Here is a 21,513-nt window from a genome sequence, read left to right as displayed (position 1 = left end):
CTTACAAAGAGGAAAAAAAACAAATAATAATAATAATAATAATACTAAAGAATTAATTAAGAAAAATACAAAGGATCATGTCGAATTTAAGTACATTGTGAAACAAAAATTACTACAAAACAACTCTCTGTTATGTTTCCTATCTTTATGGGTTCCTCAAAAAATCAATCTTCGGTTTATCTTTTTTATTAAATTAAAATTAAATGGTTTCATTTTGTCACTGGTTTGATCTACTTTTCTGTACGATTAATCTTATTTTCTCTGTCTTAACGTTCGTTTCCTTTTTCATTCATCTAACAATTAGCTAAAACGAAACTCTCTTCCTCTTCCTCTGCCTCGTCCTCTTCTTCTTCTTTCTTTTCAAAGCTCCTGTTTTTTCTCACTTTCTTGGGAAAGTAATGTTATTCCCTCCTCCTCTCAATGACTTCTCTTTTTTACACCCCTTTTCTTTTAGATTTCTTGATTTTGTATTTTATTAATCCAGTTCAGAGTTTGATCATGTCAAAAACAAGCGTTGACCTTGTATTTTGATCGTCAAAACCCTAGCAAAACAGCCTTCACCACACAAAAAGTTTGGGTTTTGGGGTTGAGGTTTGTTGATTCTTGATGTTTAGACAGCTGGGTTGGTGTTATTTGGGTTAAATATGTTATTTTGATTGGTAGAATTGGGTTTTTTTAGCTGTGCTTTTCATTCTTTTTTAGGATTGTGGGTGTATATTTAGTAGTCAATGGACAAGGAGGATGCTAATGGATTAAAAAACGAGCCTTTAATTATGACTCTAGACTCTCCAAAAGCTGAGGAGGATGTTGAAGGGAATGGAGAAGATTATAGTGAGTTCAAGGCTTTGTTGCCTCCTAGGGAAGGTGGAATGTCAAGAAATTCAGACAAAGTCAGGAGAAAAGTTCAGTGGAATGATAATAATGGGAATAAGCTTGTGGAGGTTTTAGAATTCGAACCCAGGTAATTTTATAGTTTTTATCAGAATTTTGGCTTTTTTACTTTTCTGGCTATGGTTTTGTTGTCTGATATTTGGTTCACAAGTTGAGCTGTGAGTTTTTAGTTTTGGAACCTAGTTATGACTTAATTATCAAAAAGAAAAGTTGGCGTACACGTGCATTTGTGGGCATATAATCTGGCTGTGCTTGATCATCTATGAGCAGATTAGCTTCAGATTAATTGATAGATCTGGTTGGGGTTATCCTGGTAGTTTTTAAGTTATTTGCAAGCATTTGGATGACTTGTTTTGGCTATGAATTTTTATACTTTCACTCAATTTGAGTAGAAGTGAATCTGTATGAAGTACGAATATTATGCAAGTTCCATGCATAACATGCAATTGTTTCTGGAATGAGCTTTAATTAAAGATCAGGCTGAAGTGAGTAAAAGTGTTTGTGGTATAAGCGGAGCTTGACCCTCTTGAGTTCGCATTCCGTTTTTTAGATTCTTGATCAGTCCCGTTTACAGAAATATCTGGCTGTAAGAGCTAGAACTGGCAGGGCTTGTTCCATTGATGGTCATTACATAACAAATTACGTTGTATTCATTTGATAGTCTAAAACCCAGTCCTGTTTCTATTTAGTTTGGAAGCCTTATGACATAAGTTACCACTTACAAAGTCTATTTTCTTCTAATCTTTGAACAACTATCATTGTTGTGTTTTTCGATGGATACATTGCCAATGTTCTTGCCAAGCGGTTATTCATCTAGAATGAAAAGGATAAGCCCATTCAACATCATCTAACAATAATTGTGGGGCTTAATCATCTAGACCTCTTGGAGAAAAAGTTATGCAATTAATTCATGAAACTCTACTACCCATGAGGTAAAATGAATATTATCATTATAATGCTGGAAACTTCCTGAAAAATGATTTAACTTTTGCTGGGGTTACCTGTTTAAGTTGGTTGTGTAAGTACTTGATTTTTATCTTCTGATCTGCTTGCCATCCTGTGTTTAAGAAATTTCAATTTTCAGGTTCACTTACTGCCTTTTAGTGTTATTGAAATTTGGACATTAAGTGACCTCTGTTTCTGATGAAAGGAGAGGTTTGTTTATTATTTGGAACCACAGGTTATGACAATATAAAGTAATGATCAAAAAAGGGAGAAATAAAGATTACACTGAAGTTTTAAAGAACATTTGCTTTGCAGTTGGCTTTTGTTTGTATTTAGTGTACCCATACATGCCATCAGATTATTATTATTTTGTGGATCTTGTTAGTAATCTTGTGTCAGATTTTTCATTCTCTCCTTTAAGTATCCTCACAAGGTTCTATCAGGAAACAAAATTTTCATCTAGGATGATTTATTACTCCTTTTTTATCTTTCTCAGTACCAAGTCTCCATTGCTTCATGAAAAAAAAAAAAGAAGGGCTAATAGTAGTAATCTGGTGGATTTTTATCAGATCCCTTGTTTCAGCTGCTTCTGTGCAGTTCAAGTGTGGATGTTGAAATCTACATTTTGTTCTTTGTCAACCACACTGATCTGAACTTATCCCTTACATCTCTTTAGAGAATTTAGTATTACCCGGTGCAAGTCAGCTGCCTTATATTATGACAGCCTCACCCAACATTCAAATGGCCTTCAAAAAAGGAACAAGCTGTTGTTGCAATATGCCTCCCCAAAATTGAGGGCTGTAAGGAGGATATGAGTAAATTGAAGGTTAAGATAAGAAAATAATCCAAAAAAAAAAAAACAGATGTAATCTATTCCCTCCTGAACAAGACCCTGTTGCTTCCATTAGTAGGAAGACATATACTGATAATGTTTCTCATTTTTATGTCATTTGGAGCTTCAAAAATTGACCTGCTCTCTACTGTGATATTAATGTGGGTGGAAGATCCTGGTGTTTTGTTCAAAACATCCATAACTAGCACACATCCACTCATTTTGGCGAACTAGTGAAACACTCAACTAATTCAATCTGTGGTCAGTGCAACGCATTAGGTGACCTTTTCGGCTCTTCAAATCTACTACATTGCGGTCATAATTAAGTGAAAACTTAAAAATCTACATGTGTCCACAAGAAACTCTTGAGCGTGTGATGTCTTTTATCTGAGCATTGAATCACTTCTGTTCATAGATTTCATGTTAGTTGACGATTATTGTACCCCTCACTCCAGTTTTCCATTTGTGGCTGCAGCGATGTTAGTGATTCTGACGAAGAGGATACAGATTCCTGCTTATGTACGATAATGTAGATATTGTCAGTACATCAATTTGTAGATATCTACTGGATAAGCTAGAAGGGCATTCTCTCCAGCTACGGCATGATAATTGTGTGAAGGACTGGTTTCAACTTCTTGTTGTAAGTGAGGCACCTGCAATCCCTGCCAACATTTTGGCGCTGCTTGCCAAAGGGAAATATAATTAGAGCTCTTAGGTGGTTTTTGTGATGAGATTTCAAACAAGCAGCTTTATATTGGTGGGACCTAATCCTGGGAAATGAAGCAGACTGAAATAACAATGATCAAGCTTACACCATGTGGCATAGGATATCAAGTAAAACTGAACATTTTTGCTTTTCCACTTATGATTATAAATGAAGAGATGAACAAAGCTCAAAGATTATTTTCAATGAAGATTTCATGAAGTTTCATTTACTTCGACTTTATGAGACTCCATTATTCCTATCATGCCACATTTAGTTTTGCAGGCTGCTGAATGTATACAGATCAAGTCTGGAATAATGAACACAGTGATCATGAGTTAATGCCAGGCGCATTATGCATGATGTGTGCATTGATGGGTGGGGGTGAGTGGGCTCTTATTGTGTTATTTTCCCTTCTTAGGCTTTGGCTGTGTTTGTTTCCGCGGCTAGCCGTGTGTTTTATTTAAAATTATTTTTTTATATGTTTTTGAATTATTTTAATATGTTAATATAAAAAAATAAAATATATTTATTTTAATATATTTTTAAATAAAAAATATTTTTAAAAACAATTATTATTAAACTCCCAAACACTACTTTTGTTTATGCCACATTATGACGGGGATATCTAAGAACTATTTAGAAATAGAATAATAAATTAATTGTTTTTATAAAATTAGAGCCAGGAAAAAAGAAAAAGAAAAATTAACAATTTCATGTTTAAATATAGTATTTCTTTATTCATAAATCTAAAATTTAATTTTTCAGTTTTTTAAATTTGTGCCAGGTTTGAAAAACATATTTTAGGAGTTTTTCATAGATTGTTTTTACAACTTGTTCATGTTTTTTAAATGAAGTAAAGACATGAATAATATATATATATATATATATTTAGTAATGTAAAGGATAATTTTTTTATTTACATTAGTGTTACAAATTTAATTTTTATTAGAAATTTAATATAGATTTTTTAGTTAAGAACATAATTTTTTAATGATAATTTTTAATCTGAATAAAATAAAATTAATATTCTATAATTATAAATTTATGGTATTGATTGTAATTTTGATGTGAAAACTTGATATAAATAAATATGCTTGTCAATTTTTATTGGACAATAAAAAGTGAAAAGGGAAGAAAAAAAACTAGAAATAAAAAACGAAAATAGTTTTATTTCAGGGAATATAACCTTAATTTCAACAACTTCCCTTCTACTCTTTCTTAATTAACTGTAACTTTGCGGCCCTGCAGGCTAATACAGGAATCCCCTCAATTTAAACAGTTTTTAAAGTAATAGTCTTTGGTTTGAACATTCTTCTCCATTTAGCCTGTGTTGGAAGGACATAATTTCATTGTAAGACATTACTGTTGGTCTTCTACCATAAATGAAACTAGATAGTATTCTGCATGTTGCGCTTCATTTACCACTGTTTTTGTCTTCGGATTAACGTGGAAAGTGATTCTCCAGAGACTAATCTTGGCTCTGAAATGTTTATTTGATTGAGAATGATGATTCTCCGAAACTAGAAAGTATTCTGCATGTTGTGCTTCATTTACCACTGTTTTTGTCTTCGGATTAACGTGGAAAGTGATTCTCCATAGACTAATCGTGGCTCTTGTAATGTTTAGTGATTGAGAATGATGATTCTCCGAAACTAGAAAGTATTCTGCATGTTGTGCTTCATTTATCACCGTTTTTGTCTTTGGATAAGCGTGGAAAGTGATTCTCGAGAGACTAATCTTGGCTCTGAAATGTTTAATGATTGAGAATGCTGATATTTGAAATTGAGTAGTTCAGCTTAGTACTGATTCTGAGACAAACAGCAAATCTCAAAAGAGAGGGAGATTTAAATAATGAAGTAATGATGGGGAGAAATAAGATACTTAAAAGCCCACTTTGTCTATACCAAAACAACGTCAAGAAGCGGATCAAAAAATCAGAAAAAGACACAAATGCATCACCCCAGATCGTTTCACACTTGCCCGGAATGGGCTACAGAAAATAACAAGAGCAACCTCAGCTGTATTTCTATCCACAGATTCATCCCAACCTCATATGAGAACAACCTTTCTCACTTTCTTGCACGTGGTAGATTTCCATGAAATTGGTCCTTATTTGAATCCTTATGTGTTTTTTTTTTTCCCTCTCTTAATCGAATTGTCACTATCTTGAAGAAGACAACGAAAACGGTGACAATGGAATTTTCTTATCAGGCCTCCAAATTGATGATGTCTAAAATGGGCATATCTTCTCTATTTCTCCATGAAGATGTACTGTCTGTAAAACAAGCTATCTGTGATGGAGCCTTGGTCTCAACATCATTGGATGCAGTTATCTTCTGGTAAGAATCAGGAGGAACCACCCAGTTTGAGAGGCTGGCATCAACTGCGATTTCTTGCATGAGAGGTGTGGAGTGACTGATATTCGAGATTGAACTAAGGGGTTTCGGTGGGTGTTGCACAAGGGCTACATTTTCTTTCATCTGTTGCTTAGGGGGTTGCGTTCCTCTTGCCTTCACTACTTTCCATTGATTGAGATTTTCCACTGGTTTCAGCACAGAATGAACATACTGACGCGATCTCAATCCTCCCTCATTTGAGTCACCAAGGGACTTTAGATTTTCAGTTGTATCCTTTCCCAGCATTGTCGAAGAATTTTTATTCTGTGAACTCGCAGTTAGGGAGTTGAATTGCCCAGAAAATTCCTTTTGATTTACTCTCAATTCATCTATATTGCAGCCATTGTTATCATCATCTTCTTCTTCTTCTTCTTCGTCATCCAATTCATCATCATCATCATCCAAATCACTTTCTTCATACGCTATTCCATCCTCTTCATCATAGCTGTCAATGCAGTTTCTATATCTATAATTTGATGGATAAGACGCCATTTTGGACGCGATTGAATCCCCTTCAGAGAGAGAAGAAGATTGCCTTTCTTTAGCAGCATCTTTGCTAGTCTCTTCCTCATCACTTCCCCAGTAATCACTCGTGCTTTCCTCTTTCGGAATTGGCTCATAAGTCTGAACATTCAAATTGAAGCTCACCTTCTTTCTAACTTTATAGTTCAAGGAATCCTTGGGTCTTTCGCTGTCAATAAAAAAAACACACACCAAAGAACAAAACTTGAGCACAGACTAACTACAAAGAGAGAGACCCAAAACAATGAAACATACAACAGCAAATAAAAAAATAAATGATTGAAAAATAGGGTAAACATAGTGAGGGACCTGAGTTCAGCTTCTGAGGTTATGGGCTTCCCTGTAATGGCAAGGTTTGTAGAAACAGAATCTAGAGGTTCATAACTACAAAGTTTCTGCTACATCAAAACAAATAGTAAAAAAGAAGAAGAAGATTGGTGATTAATTCAAATGAATGTTGGAAATATATAAGCAAGCTTACATGGTCTCTATAACCCGGTTTTCTACGCTTTCTCTTTGAAGACAAGCCGAAACAGCCAAGAAAGCAACCCATCAGTGATCAGGCAGAGACCGACCGACCGACCTCAAGGATCAGAGGATGTTGTTAATGGCGAGATTGGCTAAAAATAGAGAGAGAGAAGGAGGGTTTGAGTGAAGTGTGGTGTGGATTTGAAAACCATTTCTGGCTCCAACGGGTTTTGAAAATAGGAACGTTAGGCTTTAATGATTGTACGAGTGGTGGTGGGTCGGGACTTGGACAACGACGATGTCAATGTGCGTGCACCAGTTTATTATTAATTATTCAAATATCCAGAAAAAAGGAGCAGATAATAAATTATAAAACCTTCTCCCAATACTTTGCGGCTCTTTGTTTTTTTTTTATTTATTTATAATTATTATCATTATCATAGCTGTCGTTTTGTCTTAATTTTCAACCAAATCTTATAATAGGGGTGAGAAAAAGAAAAAGAAAATCAAACTGAAAAATAAATAAATTGAATTAATCAATTAAACCCATTAAAAAATCCAAAAAATTTATAAGTTTAGTTTTGATTTTAAAATTCTAAAATTAATAAAATTGAATAAACTCTACTATAAAATCTAACATGTATATATATATAAAACCCTAAAAGTAAGTTCCCTTTCAATCCTTACAAGCTCTCCCTGTCTCTCCCAAATCACAAACGCCCTCTTCTTCCTCATTCTTCCCTTGTTCTTCCTATATCTCTAGTTCTTCACCTACTCCAACAAAAACATACACAATTAGTAGCCTCTGTCTGTTGATTTACTGTTTTAGATTTGTTTTTAAGACATGATTTTTCTTCTTTATAGTTTTTTACTTTTAAGCCATGATATTACCTTTATTGGGTGATTTTGCTATTAATACTGTTATTTTCATTTCCACAGGAGTTATTTCCATGCTGAACAAATTTTATTTACCTTTGTGCTAAGTGATTCGTTGATGGAAATAGCCTGGGTGTTCTTCTTGGAAAGACCTTGTGACGTGGAATAGTTTATCATTTGACATATTACAACAATATTTATCAGATGAAATGCTTTTGTTTGTTTTTTATTTTAAAAATGTATTTTAAAAAATTATATATATATATATTAAATTAATATTTTCATATTTTCTATATATATATATATATTTTAAATTAATATTTTAGTATTTTCATATTATTTTGACGTATTAATGTTAAAAATAATTTTTTTAAAATAAAAAATATTATTTTAATTTATTTTCAAACAAAAAATATTTTAAATAACAATCAAATTTATTTCCAAACAAAAAATATTTTCAATAACAATCGCTAATATAAACTCAGATACACCTTCTAGTTACATAGAAAAAATTTCCATTTCTTTTCCCTATTTTTTCTCTTTTGAAACTCCATAATCTTTGAAACTCTATAATCTTTAACTTGTTAGATGAAGTATTTTTTAAAATATTTTTTATTTGAAAATATATAAAAAAAATATGTATTTTATATTTTTTTAAAAAATATTTTTTAAAATATTTTTTATTTAAAAATATATAAAAAAAAATATGTATTTTATATTTTTTAAAAAAATATTTTTTATATTAAAACATCAAAATAAATTTTAAACAAAGAAAAAAAATAATTTATTTATTTTAAAAGCATTTATAAAATGCAAAAAATAAACTTGTGCGGGCTAAACATAGACTATAAACAAGAAAAAAAGAATTCAATTCAGGTTTTACTATTAAATGTTTCAGATGGTATTTTGATAATATTAGATTTGCATCTAAATGAGTCATTGCACGAGGTTGGTGTTGCACATGAACCATCTCTCAAACAGCTTTGATAGACAGTAAATACATGTGATTACTCATTCAAGTCCTTTCTAAAAACATAATTTATTTTATTTGAAAAAATTATGAATTTTTTTGTCAAAATTATTACATCACATGTACCATTTCATGTCTCTGGAATTCAAAAGAAAATTTTAAATTTAACTTATAAAAAGCAAATTTAAACAACTAGTAAAAGATGAAAGCTTAAACAAATTAAACAATTGAATTTGACTATAAAAGACCCAAATAAAGCCTCAAGAAGCTCCCACTAAAAAGGCCACCAGTTTTGCCTATAAATATATAAATAAATTCTAATTTGATTGATTTTTTTATTTATTAATAACCAAATTGAATAAAAAATAATTACCTGTATCATATATTGGGAGAGTTATGGATTATGGAAGCCTGGTTTATTGCAAGGCAGAGACTCTTAACATATGAGAAATTCTATAAATCTTTCTATAATGAAAATTAAGATGTGTTATTATGATTATTTTAAAATAAATTGGTATTAATTAACATATAAACTAATATAATGATACTATGTTTATGGAATGAAAAGAAACAGACTCTTTTTAGTAGAAAAGCTTCAACACGAGCCGAGTTGAATTTTTTTGTAATCTAATAAAACAATATTAAAGAATTGCCAATGTGTTTGTTTTTTTAAAAAAACTCATGATTCAAGTTATAAACTTTAATATTAAAAGATAAAGATAAAAATATGAAAAAAAAAAAAAGAAAAAGCTTTGACACAATTCAAGTTAATACAACAAACTTATAACCTAGATTGTGGGGTTGAAATATCCTTATATAAAACATATAAAAAAATAAACTCAATATTTAATAAACTTGACATTGAAGGCTAAAATTGACAAATAAAATAAATGTAAAAAAGATTATAAAAGAAGTTTAGAGTAAATCCGAGCTAACATCTCATACTTATGACCTAGGTTATAATATGAAGATGATCGCATAAAAAAATAATATCAAAGCTCATTCCTCAATAATTCAATGCTAAAAGCTTAAAAAAATTAATTTAAAAAAAAGGAGAAAAAAGCAATTAAAAGATTCAGAAATAAATTTAATATAAAAATAAAATAAAATGAAGTAAAAGTCTCGAGCCAATTCAAGCTAGCATGACAAATGTGTGATCTAGACTACGAGGCCAGGTTATTATCATAGAAAGAAAAAAAATATAATTTTTAAAAAAATTAATTAAAAAAGACATAAAAATAGACCGATATCAATTTGGGACCCGTGATCCTAGTCATAAGACTAGTATAATCACACCATAAAAATTAACGGAGCCTGATTTTAAAAAAATCAAATATTAATAGATAAAATTAAAAGAAAAAAATTTTCAAAAAAGGAACCAAGGCAAAAAAAAATAATTAAAAGAATAAGGGTCAAATCTGATATAAAAGTTAAATTAAATTAAATAATAAGGGATGAAATTAAAAAAATTAAATAATTATAATAATAATAAACTAAAGACCAAACTTGATACAAATACCAAATAAAGTACAATTTTAAAGGATAAAATTAAAAAAAATCAAAACAAATAAAAAATTATAAGAAGAAAATGAAGGACAACCTTTAATTTTGGTTGAGTCGACATGTTTTTTTAGGGAAAAAAAGATAAAGAAAAGAGAGGGGGAGATTATCACCTAACCATCATAAAACATCTTACATGCTTCGCTTCTTTGGATACGCTGCCATATGATCCATCGAAAGAGATGTCAATTGGCCTTTTTGGGCACCAAGATAAGCCACACAAAATGCACATACACCTTCCACATGCTGCATGTGCTAACAACTTTTCTTTTTCATTTTTTTATTTAATTTATCAAAAAATCTAAATGCCTCTAAACACACATAATATTAATGAAAAAACCATAACAAAATAGATCAAAAAACCCTTTGACCTAAGCTATAGTTTTTTTTTTTCTTCTAACTATACCTTAGTAATTTCAATATGCCAACAAACATAATATTAATGAAAAAACCATAACAAAACATATCAAAAAACCCCTTGACCTAAGCTATAGTTTTTTTTTCTTCTAACCGTACCTTAGTAATTTCAGTATGCCAACAAGGATAGAAAACCAAAAATACATCTGCCTAAATTGTTAAGCAAATTTGACTCTTAAAGGTATTTTAATAATTACAATGTGCAAATAAAATATTAAAAGATCATTCTTATTCTCATTCAATTTAATAATGATAAATAAGTCCTATAAAAAAAACGATTATACATCTAGAAATAAGTTATATAGTTTTCATTATGGAAAGCAAAAGGGGTATTTCACTATAGAAATCTATAGTTAAAACTAGCCTTCCTCCCTTATTTTTCTCAAATCTAATAGCTAAAGTCTTGCTTTTGTTTAAAAAAACACATATTTTAAATCACAATCCAACTACATCTTATTCTATGAAGAGGCAACAAAAAAACATCAATTTACCTTCGTTTCCTTGTTAATGGCAGATCAAACTCATAAACCCGAAAAAATAACCAATCAATCTTCTTAAAATATCACTTTATTTTGATCAAATTAACAAAACACTTACGAATATTTTTAGATTTGGAAAACCATTCAAGCAAGCACCATCATCAATCACTATTCTCATATGATTTTTTTTTCATATCTAAGTTCTAGTTTACAAAATTATCATCATTTATGCAAAGACCAAAAGAATAAAAAAATTTGAATCCAATATCCATCATTGATTCAAGCACCGTTTGTTTTTGTGATACAAAAATGCTTTTAAAAAAATAATTTTTTTTCTTTAAATAATTTTTTTGATATTTTTAGATTATTTTGATGTGTTGATATTAATAATGAATTTTAAAAAATAAAAAATTATTTTGATGTATTTATAAAGAAAGAACATTTTAAAAAGCATATAATATCATCATATCACACAAGGTCTCAAAGTCGGAGAAGATTTCTTTTTTTATTATGCGAATAATCTGTACATTGTTATTTTGTTTTTCTTATTTTTCTTTTTTATTATGCAAAGAATTCCTACATTGTTCTTTTCTTTTATTTATTTTTTGTTATGTTGTATATAGTTATTTTGAGATTTTTCAGAAAAACAACATTGAGAATTATATGAGATCTTGTATGTTAGTATTTAGATTAATTAGATTTAGATGTAAGATTGTATGGAGATAAAGATTAAAGTTTCTTAATTCTATTAGTTATGTATTCTTAGCATATAAACTAGAGAGAAATACTAAAGGTTGGTTTGACCAATTTAACTAAAAATTCTTTAGCACAAACATAAATATGAAAATTGCATAAAGACATTATAAGTTTAAGGATTAAAATTATAGTCTTTTAGACAAAGCATGCATAAAAAAAACAGATTGAGTATATCTTAAATATAATATTGAGTATACTTATATGTTAAAACACATAGGAAAAAAAATACAAATTACAATATTATTGTCAAGAATTTCATTATTTATCCTAAAGATTTTATTCATCATCAATTGATACAAATAATTTATTGCAATTAGTGTCTTAGAATTCTAACACCACATTTAAAATGATTGGAGAAAAAAAGAGCAAACAAGTTGGGGAAAGCAAAGGAGAAAAGGTTGAATAAATATTACTTAGTGCGCAAAACATTCCCCCTTGTAACCATTTTTTATACCAAGTTTTGAAACTAAAACTAATATATAATTAATTATATTGATTATATAATTAATTTTGATATTTTTTCTTAATTACTCGTCATAAAAAATAAATAAAGAACCTGATAATATTCTGCCTTAAAAACTTTACCAAAAAATTATTTGACAATAACCTAAACCAAGGGGCCATGTATAATTGAGCACATGTTGGTTAAGATATGATGATATATGAAAAAACTACATGTTAATATTAATTATTGAGCTGAGTCTAATTAGGTCTACATGGTATTTTATACAATGTACATATCTCTATAAACACCTCTATAAATATCCTAGATATTTATCTTAAGAAGGTTTATATAAATAAATCTCTCTAAAAATATAAATAAAGAGGCAAAGCTCACCTTTCTAAGGCTAGAGCTCATTTTTCTAGATTTAAAGTCTAACATCCCGCATGCACAATACAAGACTTCATCAAAGCTTAAAGAACATCAAAGCCAAGTGAATACTTATTCTCCTCGTCGCATGTATAAACACTACATTAACTTAAGCATTAGAGTTTTTTTTTTCTTATAGATATTGTCGAGCTTGCCAAGTTTTTTTGATCTAATTTTATCATCCTATAGAAAGCACTCCTATTCTTTGTCCTGAGGATTTTTGATAGATTTATCATTGATGTTGCCTGTGAGAAAGAATAAAAGTCAAGATCTAATTTTATCATCCTATAGAAAGCACCCCTATTCTTTGTCCTGAGGATTTTTGTTAGATTTATCATTGACGTTGCCTGTAAGAAAGAATAAAAGTCAGTTCATTCTTGTTTCTCAAAAACTCTTTTCATAGGTAATGAAACCTCAATATAATAGTAGATATGCCAATGAAATGTTAGAGTCCAAGCTAGTGATTATGCCTAGACTATATCAACAGTTATATAAAACAACACCCATAATTATGTCTATAGCTATGCTCACGACTGCGCTTTATAACTATGTCATAAGACTACACCATTAAACAACTTTTATGACATCTTGTACATATAAAAAGTATCGCTGGGACTTCAAGGGGCTCTGATGATACACAAAATAGAATATTACCTACTGTAAATATTTCCTTCCCGACTCTTGGTAGATCAAGTATTCAAAACACATTTGTTTACAAGACTTCGAGGACTTTGATGATATATGAAAAAACTACACATTAATATTAATTATTGGTCCGAGCCCAAGCTTACACAATGTTTCATATAATATACATATCTCCATAAATATCTCTATAAATTAAAACTTAGGGTACTTGCAACACTTTTAATTTTGATTTAATTCTTGTAAAAAAACATCCTTTTAATTTTGATTTAATTCTTGTAAAAATTTTTTTGTAGAAATTACCTCTAATCATACTTTTTATATTTGATTTTATGAGACAAATTAAAATTTTAATAATTTATGACTTGTATCAATGAAATTTGTACTTGAAATATTCAAAACACTAATCAAAATTTGGTGATGAACTCTCTTAGGTTATAAAAAAATGACATAAATGTTAATTGTAACCTTATAAATTATTTTAAATTGAATTTCATTCTAAAAAATAATTTAAATGTATGATTTTTTATTGTTTAGAATGTCTCAAAAAGTTTATTTGACTCATGAATTTAACTTTTTTTAAAGAAAATTTTAAATTTCTCATTATTTTGTTTAAACCTAGAAAATTAGTTTATAGACTCCATTATTTACTTATATAGATTGATAATCAAATCTATAAAATATTGTTATGCTATTTTGCACTTTATTCTTTTCCTACTTTAATTCATTATCACATCTAAAAATATCAATATCATTTTTTCACTTTAAATTTACCTATTTTATATCAAAATTCACCTTATTTCTTCTTGATATGTTAAATACATGATTTATATTTCTTCAAAATACTTTATAATCTATTTAAAACCAAATCACATGTGAGATTAAGTTAAATTCCACATCTGATTTGAATTTAATTGATAATTTATTTTAATTTTTATGTTCGGAATAAAACACTAAAATCACATAATTTAATTTAATTATACTTTTTGGAAAATCTATGAAAATAAATCGAATTAGCAATCTAGGCTGGCTATTTTACCTTTAATTCAGAATTGCATGTTACCTCTTCTTAGTGAATAATTTGTTTATAGATTAAATATTACACTGAGCTCCCTTAAACTGGCCTCTAACAAGGAGCTTTTTCCAAGTCATGCCTTTAACTTATATTCAACAGGATTGGAAGGTTATTTCTTTATATTTTGTATTGTAAATGATATGTTTAACTGTCTACTCTCTCACTCACTCTCTCTCAATGAATTTTTTTTTCCGAGAAAAATAAATGGAAAAATACCAAACTTGCAATTATCTATTTTAATTATCAAATCATAGCACAAATAATGGTAACTTGTTGAGCGATTCAAGATAACATACCAATTTAGCTGCCATAACAGGATCAGAGTCAGGGGCGGAGCTAGATTCATTCTTTAGGGGAGGCCAAAACTAATATAATAATCTATATATTATTAAAAAGTTTATTTATTTAAATTAAAAATATTAAATAATAAAAAATTTTAAAATGTTTTGCAGGGGGCCCGGGCCCTGCTTGCCACCCCCTAGTTCCGCCCCTGATCAGAGTACTTTGAAACCCATCGAACATCATGCCAACTGCCATGCTCCGAGGAGCAAGAAGCATCCACCATTCTCCACATAGAAAAATTGCTTTCATCAAACACAAGAGTAGTTACCTTTTAAATACAATGTAATTAGGTGTCTGAAAAATCATATTATCATGTAGGAGAAGGTAGCATAGATGCACAATTTGAAGTAAATAGAAGTTTTAAATTGTAATTAAGTGTCTGAAAAGTTACCCTTTAAATTGTTTTATATAAATATAAAATTTGTGTTTTGATATCCAATGAAAAACCAACCTGTAATATTATCTAAATAGGTTAAAATATAAAAGTTTCAAAAAAAAAAACCCAACGGAGATTTTGATTTACGTAGACTAGACTGGTTTTAATAACTAAGAATTGGTAGCTAGGGGTAAGTTAAAAAATTAAAAAGATTAAACCCAAAAAATAAAAAAAAATAATTGAAAACAATCAAATAATAAAAAAAATTGATTAAAATTTGAAAAAACCTACTAATTTGGTTTAATTTTAGTTTTATAAATCTAAAACTTAAAAAAACCAAATTAAATAGAGCTAAATCAATTTAAATTGGTTTTTGTTCTAAAAAATTAAATTAAACTAATCAGTTTGAATCAATTTTTTTTTAATTTTAATTTAATTATTTTTTAATAAAAATTGAACATCTATAATAATTAATTTAAATATTTTATTGGAAGAATTTATTGATTTGTATTTTCGAGACTCAATTGTATTTAAAAACTCCTTTTAAATAAATTTATACCTTAATTTCTCTATATTTATATCGCGCCGCCGTGTTATCATACCTTTTAATATCTATACTTTCCTAACATGCTCTTGTTCATACAGTAAATTCTCATTGTTTGTTTTTTTGGACGGTCAAGATATCCTCGTATCATCATCGAGACAGTGACATCAAGATTTATATTCGCAAAATTAATGAAGAGAACAAACCTTATTATTACGTCCCCTACCAAGCTCTATAAATTGTGTTTTTAGAATCAAATCACTTTCTCTTTATAACTTTGAATCCATTTTTTTCTGCAGACGTATTGTTCGAATCCAATTCTTTTCTGCCCTCTAAGCTTTTTGCCCTTTTCTCTTGTAATTTTTTAATTATATTTTTAATTTTTTTAGCTTTAAATTATTATTTTTTTAATTTTGTATTGTTTTAATATAGATTGTTGTTAAAAATAAATTTTAAAATTTTAAGATTATTTTTTGCAAAAAATAATTTCTACCGGACTTTAAAATCGAATTTTTATTATAGAGAAAAGAAAGGCAAGCTCCGAAAATGACACAAGGTTACACCTAAAAAATAATAAAAACCACCACATCAAATCACAACCGTCCATACAAATCTGAACAAATCCGGACCCTCCAAACTGCATAATCTCCACATTAGTATCCCAAGATTCCCTCCCCGCTCTCTCTCTAACGATAAAAATTCTCCCTCAAAGGGTCGCCTCAAAACGAAACCCTCATTTTTTTTTTCTTCCCTGAAAATTCCCGAGCCCCTCAAAAAACCCCTCCAAAATTAAAAATCCCCAAATTTCAAAGTCCAGAATTCCTAACTCAGAGAGAGAGAGAGAGAGAGAGATTTATAGCTACAAATCTAGGCAATATTATTATAAGCAATGGATTCAGATCAGGGAAAGCTATTTATAGGAGGGATTTCATGGGAGACATCAGAGGAGAAGCTCAGAGACTACTTTGGGCAATACGGAGACGTTTTGCAGGCTGTCGTTATGAAAGATAAGACTACTGGTAGACCTAGAGGCTTTGGCTTTGTCGTCTTTGCAGATCCTGCCGTGCTTGATATGGTTCTACAAGATAAGCACACCATTGATGGTAGAATGGTGAGTTAAAAACCTTATCTTTTTCACTTTTTCATGGTTTTTGTGTGGTTTTCGTTAATGTTTGTTTTTTTGGGTTTACTTTTGTTTGCATCTTCATTATATTCGGAATTGGTAGTTATTGCTATCGTTGAATGATTTTAGGGTTCTTGAGCTCATGTTTTATGATAACAATATTTTTGAGTGTTGGTGATGGTGTTGCTGGCCGTTGGTTTCGGGTATTCTTTTATTTTTGTGAATGATTGGTTTGTATTAATTTAGTTGAATTTTTTTGAATGGTTTATGATATACATGCTGCTATTGAGTTGCCCAACTGGGATAATTAAAGGAAATAGAAAAAAAAATGTGGAGAGCATCGTATAATTGTTCTTCCTCTAAGGTTGTAATCTATGTGGCATGAAACAGAGATTGATTTTTGTGAATTGTTGGATTGGAATGCTTTTTTTGATTTTCAAAATAAGTGAGGGTGATCCTTTTTCATTTGTGATCGGCAAAGTACAAATGTGTGAAATATAATGGCCTGTTTGTTTTTTGAACAATTTGTGAACTCTTTGATTGAGTTTCACTTATTGAATTTGCACTTCTCTTATGGATTTTGCTAGTGCAGCACAGCTTGATATGTCTTCAAATATTAGTCAACCATAACAAACATATCCCAAATATGAGCCAGGCTTTGGATCTGTGTTCGCAATAATTTTTTTTATTCAGGTGAGGTAAACCTCCGGTGTTGTCTGCAGCTCAGGCACCGGTAGTGAGTCCATATGATATATTTCATTATTTTTCAAAGGGGTGGGTTTGTGCCTTTTAATTCTGCTGAAAAGGACCCCCAAATCAAAATTCACTTATTTAGTTAATTAACTGAATAAATCAATAAATTACTTGCACAGTTTCTTGTTGTTAGGTAGCTTTGCAGTGAGTACAAATTGTTTGAAGGGTGTTGCATGTGCTTATAGTTACATGTTTCTAGTTGATCAACTATAGAGGTTTATCATAGAAGCTATTCATCTGCATTTGGTGGGGTTCGAATTTTATTGTTGCATTACTCATCCGATGTTTTGATAAGCTGGTGTGCCAGGTATACCAACTTTTGCAAACAATTTTTGGTTGAGTTGTGATCTTTTGTTGATTTTATGTGTTAGCTTAAGCTGACACCAACTCAAGTATCCGTACAGATTGACTCCTTGACAACCTAACTTGTCTAATAATATGAGTTTATGCATAAACACGCCACTTTGTGAGAGTTGTTTATTTCTTTTAACGGTTACTATGCTTGTCATAGATGAAGAATCTACTTATACAAGTTCTAGAAGATTGTAATCAGATAAGATATCTTGGTAATTCTGCATGATGAAACAAGTTTCCTGCTTTCAATTTGTGCTCCTGCCTTCCAACCAGTTGTTTTGGTTTCTCAGGTTGAGGCAAAGAGGGCCTTATCAAGAGAGGAGCAGCAAACCAATGCCAGGGCTGGAAGCCTGAATCCTGCTAGAAACACCAGCGGTGGTGGAAATATTCGGACCAAGAAGATATTTGTTGGAGGATTGCCTCCCACTCTAACTGAAGATGGATTTCGTCAGTATTTTGAAGCCTTTGGCTTTGTTACTGATGTAGTAATAATGTATGACCAGAGCACCCAGCGACCTCGTGGATTTGGCTTTATTTCTTTCGACACCGAAGATGCAGTTGACCGGGTGTTACAGAGAACGTTCCATGATTTGAACGGTAAGCAAGTTGAAGTAAAACGGGCTCTTCCTAAGGAGGCCAATCCTGGTGGGGGTGGCCGCTCCATGGGTGGCAGTTACCAGAACTATGGTGCATCTGGTGGCAACACAAGCTCATATGATGGTCGAATGGAGAGGTATATGCAGCCTCAAGGTACTGGAGGTGGTTTTCCTCCTTATGGCTCATCTGGCTATAGCACAGCTGGATATGGATATGGTCCTGCCACTAATGGTGTTGGTTATGGTGGTTATAGTGGATATACTGGAGCTGGAGCTGGTTATGGAGGACCTGCAGGTGCAGCTTATGGGAATCCTAATGTTCCAAATGCTGGCTACGTAAGTGGTGCACCCAGAAGTTCATGGAACAGTCAAGTTTCATCTGGCTATGGTGCTATGGGTTATGGGAATGCTGCTTCTTGGGGCGCTCAAAATGCTGGCGCTGGCAGTGGTGGCCCTGGATCAGTACCTGCTGGTCAATCTCCTGGTGGAGCTGCTGGTTATGGGAATCAAGGTTATGGGTATGGTAGTTACGGTGGAACTGATGGATCATATGGGAATCCAGCTGGGTATGGTGCTGTTGGAGGACGTTCTGGGGGCACCCCAAACAGTAACGTTGGTGGTCCTGGTGGAGCAGAGCTGCAGGGGAGTGGTGGCGGCTACATGGGGAGTGGATATGGGGATGGCAATGGAAATTCTGGGTATGGAAATGCAGTGTGGAGATCTGAGCAATCACAAGCTTCTGGAAATTATGGGGCTCCTCAAGCAAATGGTCCTCATGGTGGACAGGTTGGATATGGTGGTGGTTATGGTAGTTCTCAGGCTCGAAAAGCCCAACAACAGTGATTTGTGAACACCTTGGTTGCCTACTAGGTCTACATCTTTGTTTGTGGGCGTGTCCAGCTGTTTTCATGAGGTTCTCTGAAGATTTCTTGCTCCCAGCACCAGGGGAGTGGCTCAAATCAGATGATGCACTTTGGGAATGGTTGGATTGCTTAAATCCCAGTAGTTTGCACTATCTATTTTGCTAGTCTATAATAAGTAGCTCAAGGCATACTAGATGCCCTTCTTATTTAATGTTTGCTTATTGAGTGTAGTTCTTAATTCGGCGTGCTTACAATTATCTGCTAGATGTTCTGGAACTTTTCAGCTCTCTATCGTAGTGTTTAATCTACTGCGCATATAATATCTGTGTTGGTTTGATCTCAGATATGTATTTGTTTATGTTATCTTCACTAGTGCGCACCTTTTGGTCTGTTTTTGACTGGGAATAAGATGCTAGAGGCGAATTCTAGAACTTGATTTGCTTGATTTGATATGACAAGTAGGCTTACTGAGATTGAATTGAGAGTTATTAACTGATAGCAGTGGAGCTATAAGCACTTGGGTTGATCACTTCGTAAATGGGTAGCGTTAATCATAGTGGTAGTTGACACTTTGAAGATGCATAATCATTTTCCCCCTGTATTTGCCCTTGTGTTGTACAGGAGGAGATGCCCAAGTTCTAAGGTGGAGTCAAAGTGTCCACTCATGGCTGAACCTGAGCTTCCTAGTGGGGGTTGTTCAGCGTGGATTGTGGAAGTGAATTTGAAGAGGACTTGTCAGTTGGATTTGTGATTAACCCAAGAAAGGCTTTTTCCAGCTAGGTGATGCCACTGTCACCCTTTCTTGCAGATTCTTGGCATTGGAAGTCATAAATTTCTCGATCATTCCGATTTCATTTGGACTGATGGATATGTAAGACAAAAAAGCTTGCGGTATGTTGACTTAATCAGTTAGCTGTGCTATATGTCAAAGATCTTGCTACCTAATTGCATAGGCTAGATAGTTATGCGCTGGACTAGATTGTGTTCCTATTGTGTAGAGCACCAGAAACATTATCAATAGAAAATGCTCATAGATCTTGGAATGCCATTGATGGCTTTAATTACATTTTATGGCAACTTATCTTTATTAGGAAACAAGATCAATGTGCGAATGGTGTTTTGCTCGTCTAATTTGATGCATTTTCCTGCTACTGATAATGAGTCTTGTGATGTTTATCTTATTTAAGAGTTGCCACCACCCATGATTTTCTTCTCCGATGGGTGGTTTGTTTGTTTTTTATAACTCCGTGGAAATCCTCTGTTTGATTCCAAAATTTGTATTCTGTGGTTGGACGTGCCCTTTTGATTCTGATTTTCTGGAGACTTTTTCTGAGCTGTATTGCATCCATTTATTGGTTTGAGTGAAAAATGTTGGTCAGGCGTTTCAAATTGCATGATTATTTTTAAGATACGTGGATTGGCAGAAACATCCTTCACACTATGTTTTTTCCTGATATCTAGTGTGTAGGATGTTCTGTCCCATCAGTTTTACAGTTCAACTATTAGCAGCATGTTATTTCGAGTTGAATGTGCTGAAGTGATAGCAAAGCGGTGGCTTGGGCGTTCTGTAAATTGCCTGGACATTAGGACAATCATTGTCCTACTGTTTTTGTTTGGTCCATCCCCCGTGCTTGTGCTTCCTGCTTTGATATCAAATACTTGATTGTGGACAGAATAATATTTGTGTGGATGCCATGCGATTCGTCGTTTCTTCTAGTAAACACCATGTTTTTCTGTCTTATATTTCGAAAGAAAGCAGTTTCATTTTCATCAATCGTCACCTATTCAATTTAGAATCCGAATTGTCAGGGCCTTAAATTTGGAACCAAGCTACTTGCATCTCTTTATTGTCTTCAAGTCCCCTATTGATATTAATAATGAAGAACAAGTGCTCAATAAATTGCCTGGACATTAGGACAATCATTGTCCTACTGTTTTTGTTTGGTCCATCCCCCGTGCTTGTGCTTCCTGCTTTGATATACTTGATTGTGGACAAAGAATAAAATTTGTGTGGATGCCATGTGATTCTTCGTTTCTTCTAGTAAACACCATGTTTCTGTCTTATATTTCGAAAGAAAGCAGTTTCATTTTCATCAATCGTCACCTATTCAATTTAGAATCCGAATTGTCAGGGCCTTAAATTTGGAACCAAGCTA

At 31.7% G+C, this 21,513-nt stretch overlaps 3 protein-coding genes across 4 annotated transcripts; 2 read left to right on the top strand and 1 right to left on the bottom strand.

Annotated features, from left to right (window-relative positions):
* The first annotated feature begins 69 nt into the window (after positions 1 to 69).
* On the top strand, positions 70 to 3,607 carry LOC105137403 (uncharacterized). Its single transcript, XM_011043125.1, has 2 exons — positions 70 to 961; positions 3,144 to 3,607. The coding sequence occupies exons 1-2, from the start codon at positions 729 to 731 to the stop codon at positions 3,199 to 3,201; spliced, it is 291 nt and encodes a 96-aa protein (XP_011041427.1). The 5' UTR covers positions 70 to 728; the 3' UTR covers positions 3,202 to 3,607.
* A 1,583-nt stretch (positions 3,608 to 5,190) lies between these two features.
* Positions 5,191 to 6,998, bottom strand: LOC105137404 (probable serine/threonine-protein kinase ifkB). The gene is made up of 3 exons (XM_011043126.1): positions 6,774 to 6,998; positions 6,602 to 6,687; positions 5,191 to 6,461 (listed from the first exon to the last, which is right to left on the bottom strand). Exons 1-3 carry the CDS (start codon positions 6,843 to 6,845, stop codon positions 5,582 to 5,584), a joined length of 1,038 nt encoding a protein of 345 aa, XP_011041428.1. The 5' UTR covers positions 6,846 to 6,998; the 3' UTR covers positions 5,191 to 5,581.
* Positions 6,999 to 16,332: 9,334 nt separating this feature from the next.
* LOC105137396 (heterogeneous nuclear ribonucleoprotein 1-like) lies at positions 16,333 to 20,591 on the top strand. Of its 2 annotated transcripts, XR_844562.1 has the most exons (3): positions 16,333 to 16,779; positions 18,189 to 19,476; positions 19,979 to 20,591. XR_844562.1 is itself a non-coding variant. In XM_011043120.1 (2 exons), the coding sequence occupies exons 1-2, from the start codon at positions 16,558 to 16,560 to the stop codon at positions 19,335 to 19,337; spliced, it is 1,371 nt and encodes a 456-aa protein (XP_011041422.1). In that variant the 5' UTR covers positions 16,333 to 16,557; the 3' UTR covers positions 19,338 to 19,785. The 2 variants fall into 2 exon arrangements, 1 of the variants encoding a protein (XP_011041422.1); XM_011043120.1 differs by lacking the exon at positions 19,979 to 20,591 and having other exon boundaries at positions 18,189 to 19,785.
* The last annotated feature ends 922 nt before the right edge of the window (positions 20,592 to 21,513 follow it).

The sequence above is a fragment of the Populus euphratica genome, unplaced genomic scaffold (genome assembly GCF_000495115.2).
Source record: "Populus euphratica unplaced genomic scaffold, PopEup_1.0 scaffold81.1, whole genome shotgun sequence".
NCBI lineage: Eukaryota > Viridiplantae > Streptophyta > Magnoliopsida > Malpighiales > Salicaceae > Populus > Populus euphratica.
The sequence above is the reverse complement of the archived record's forward strand: the minus strand, read 5'-3'. Positions and strand labels throughout refer to the sequence as shown.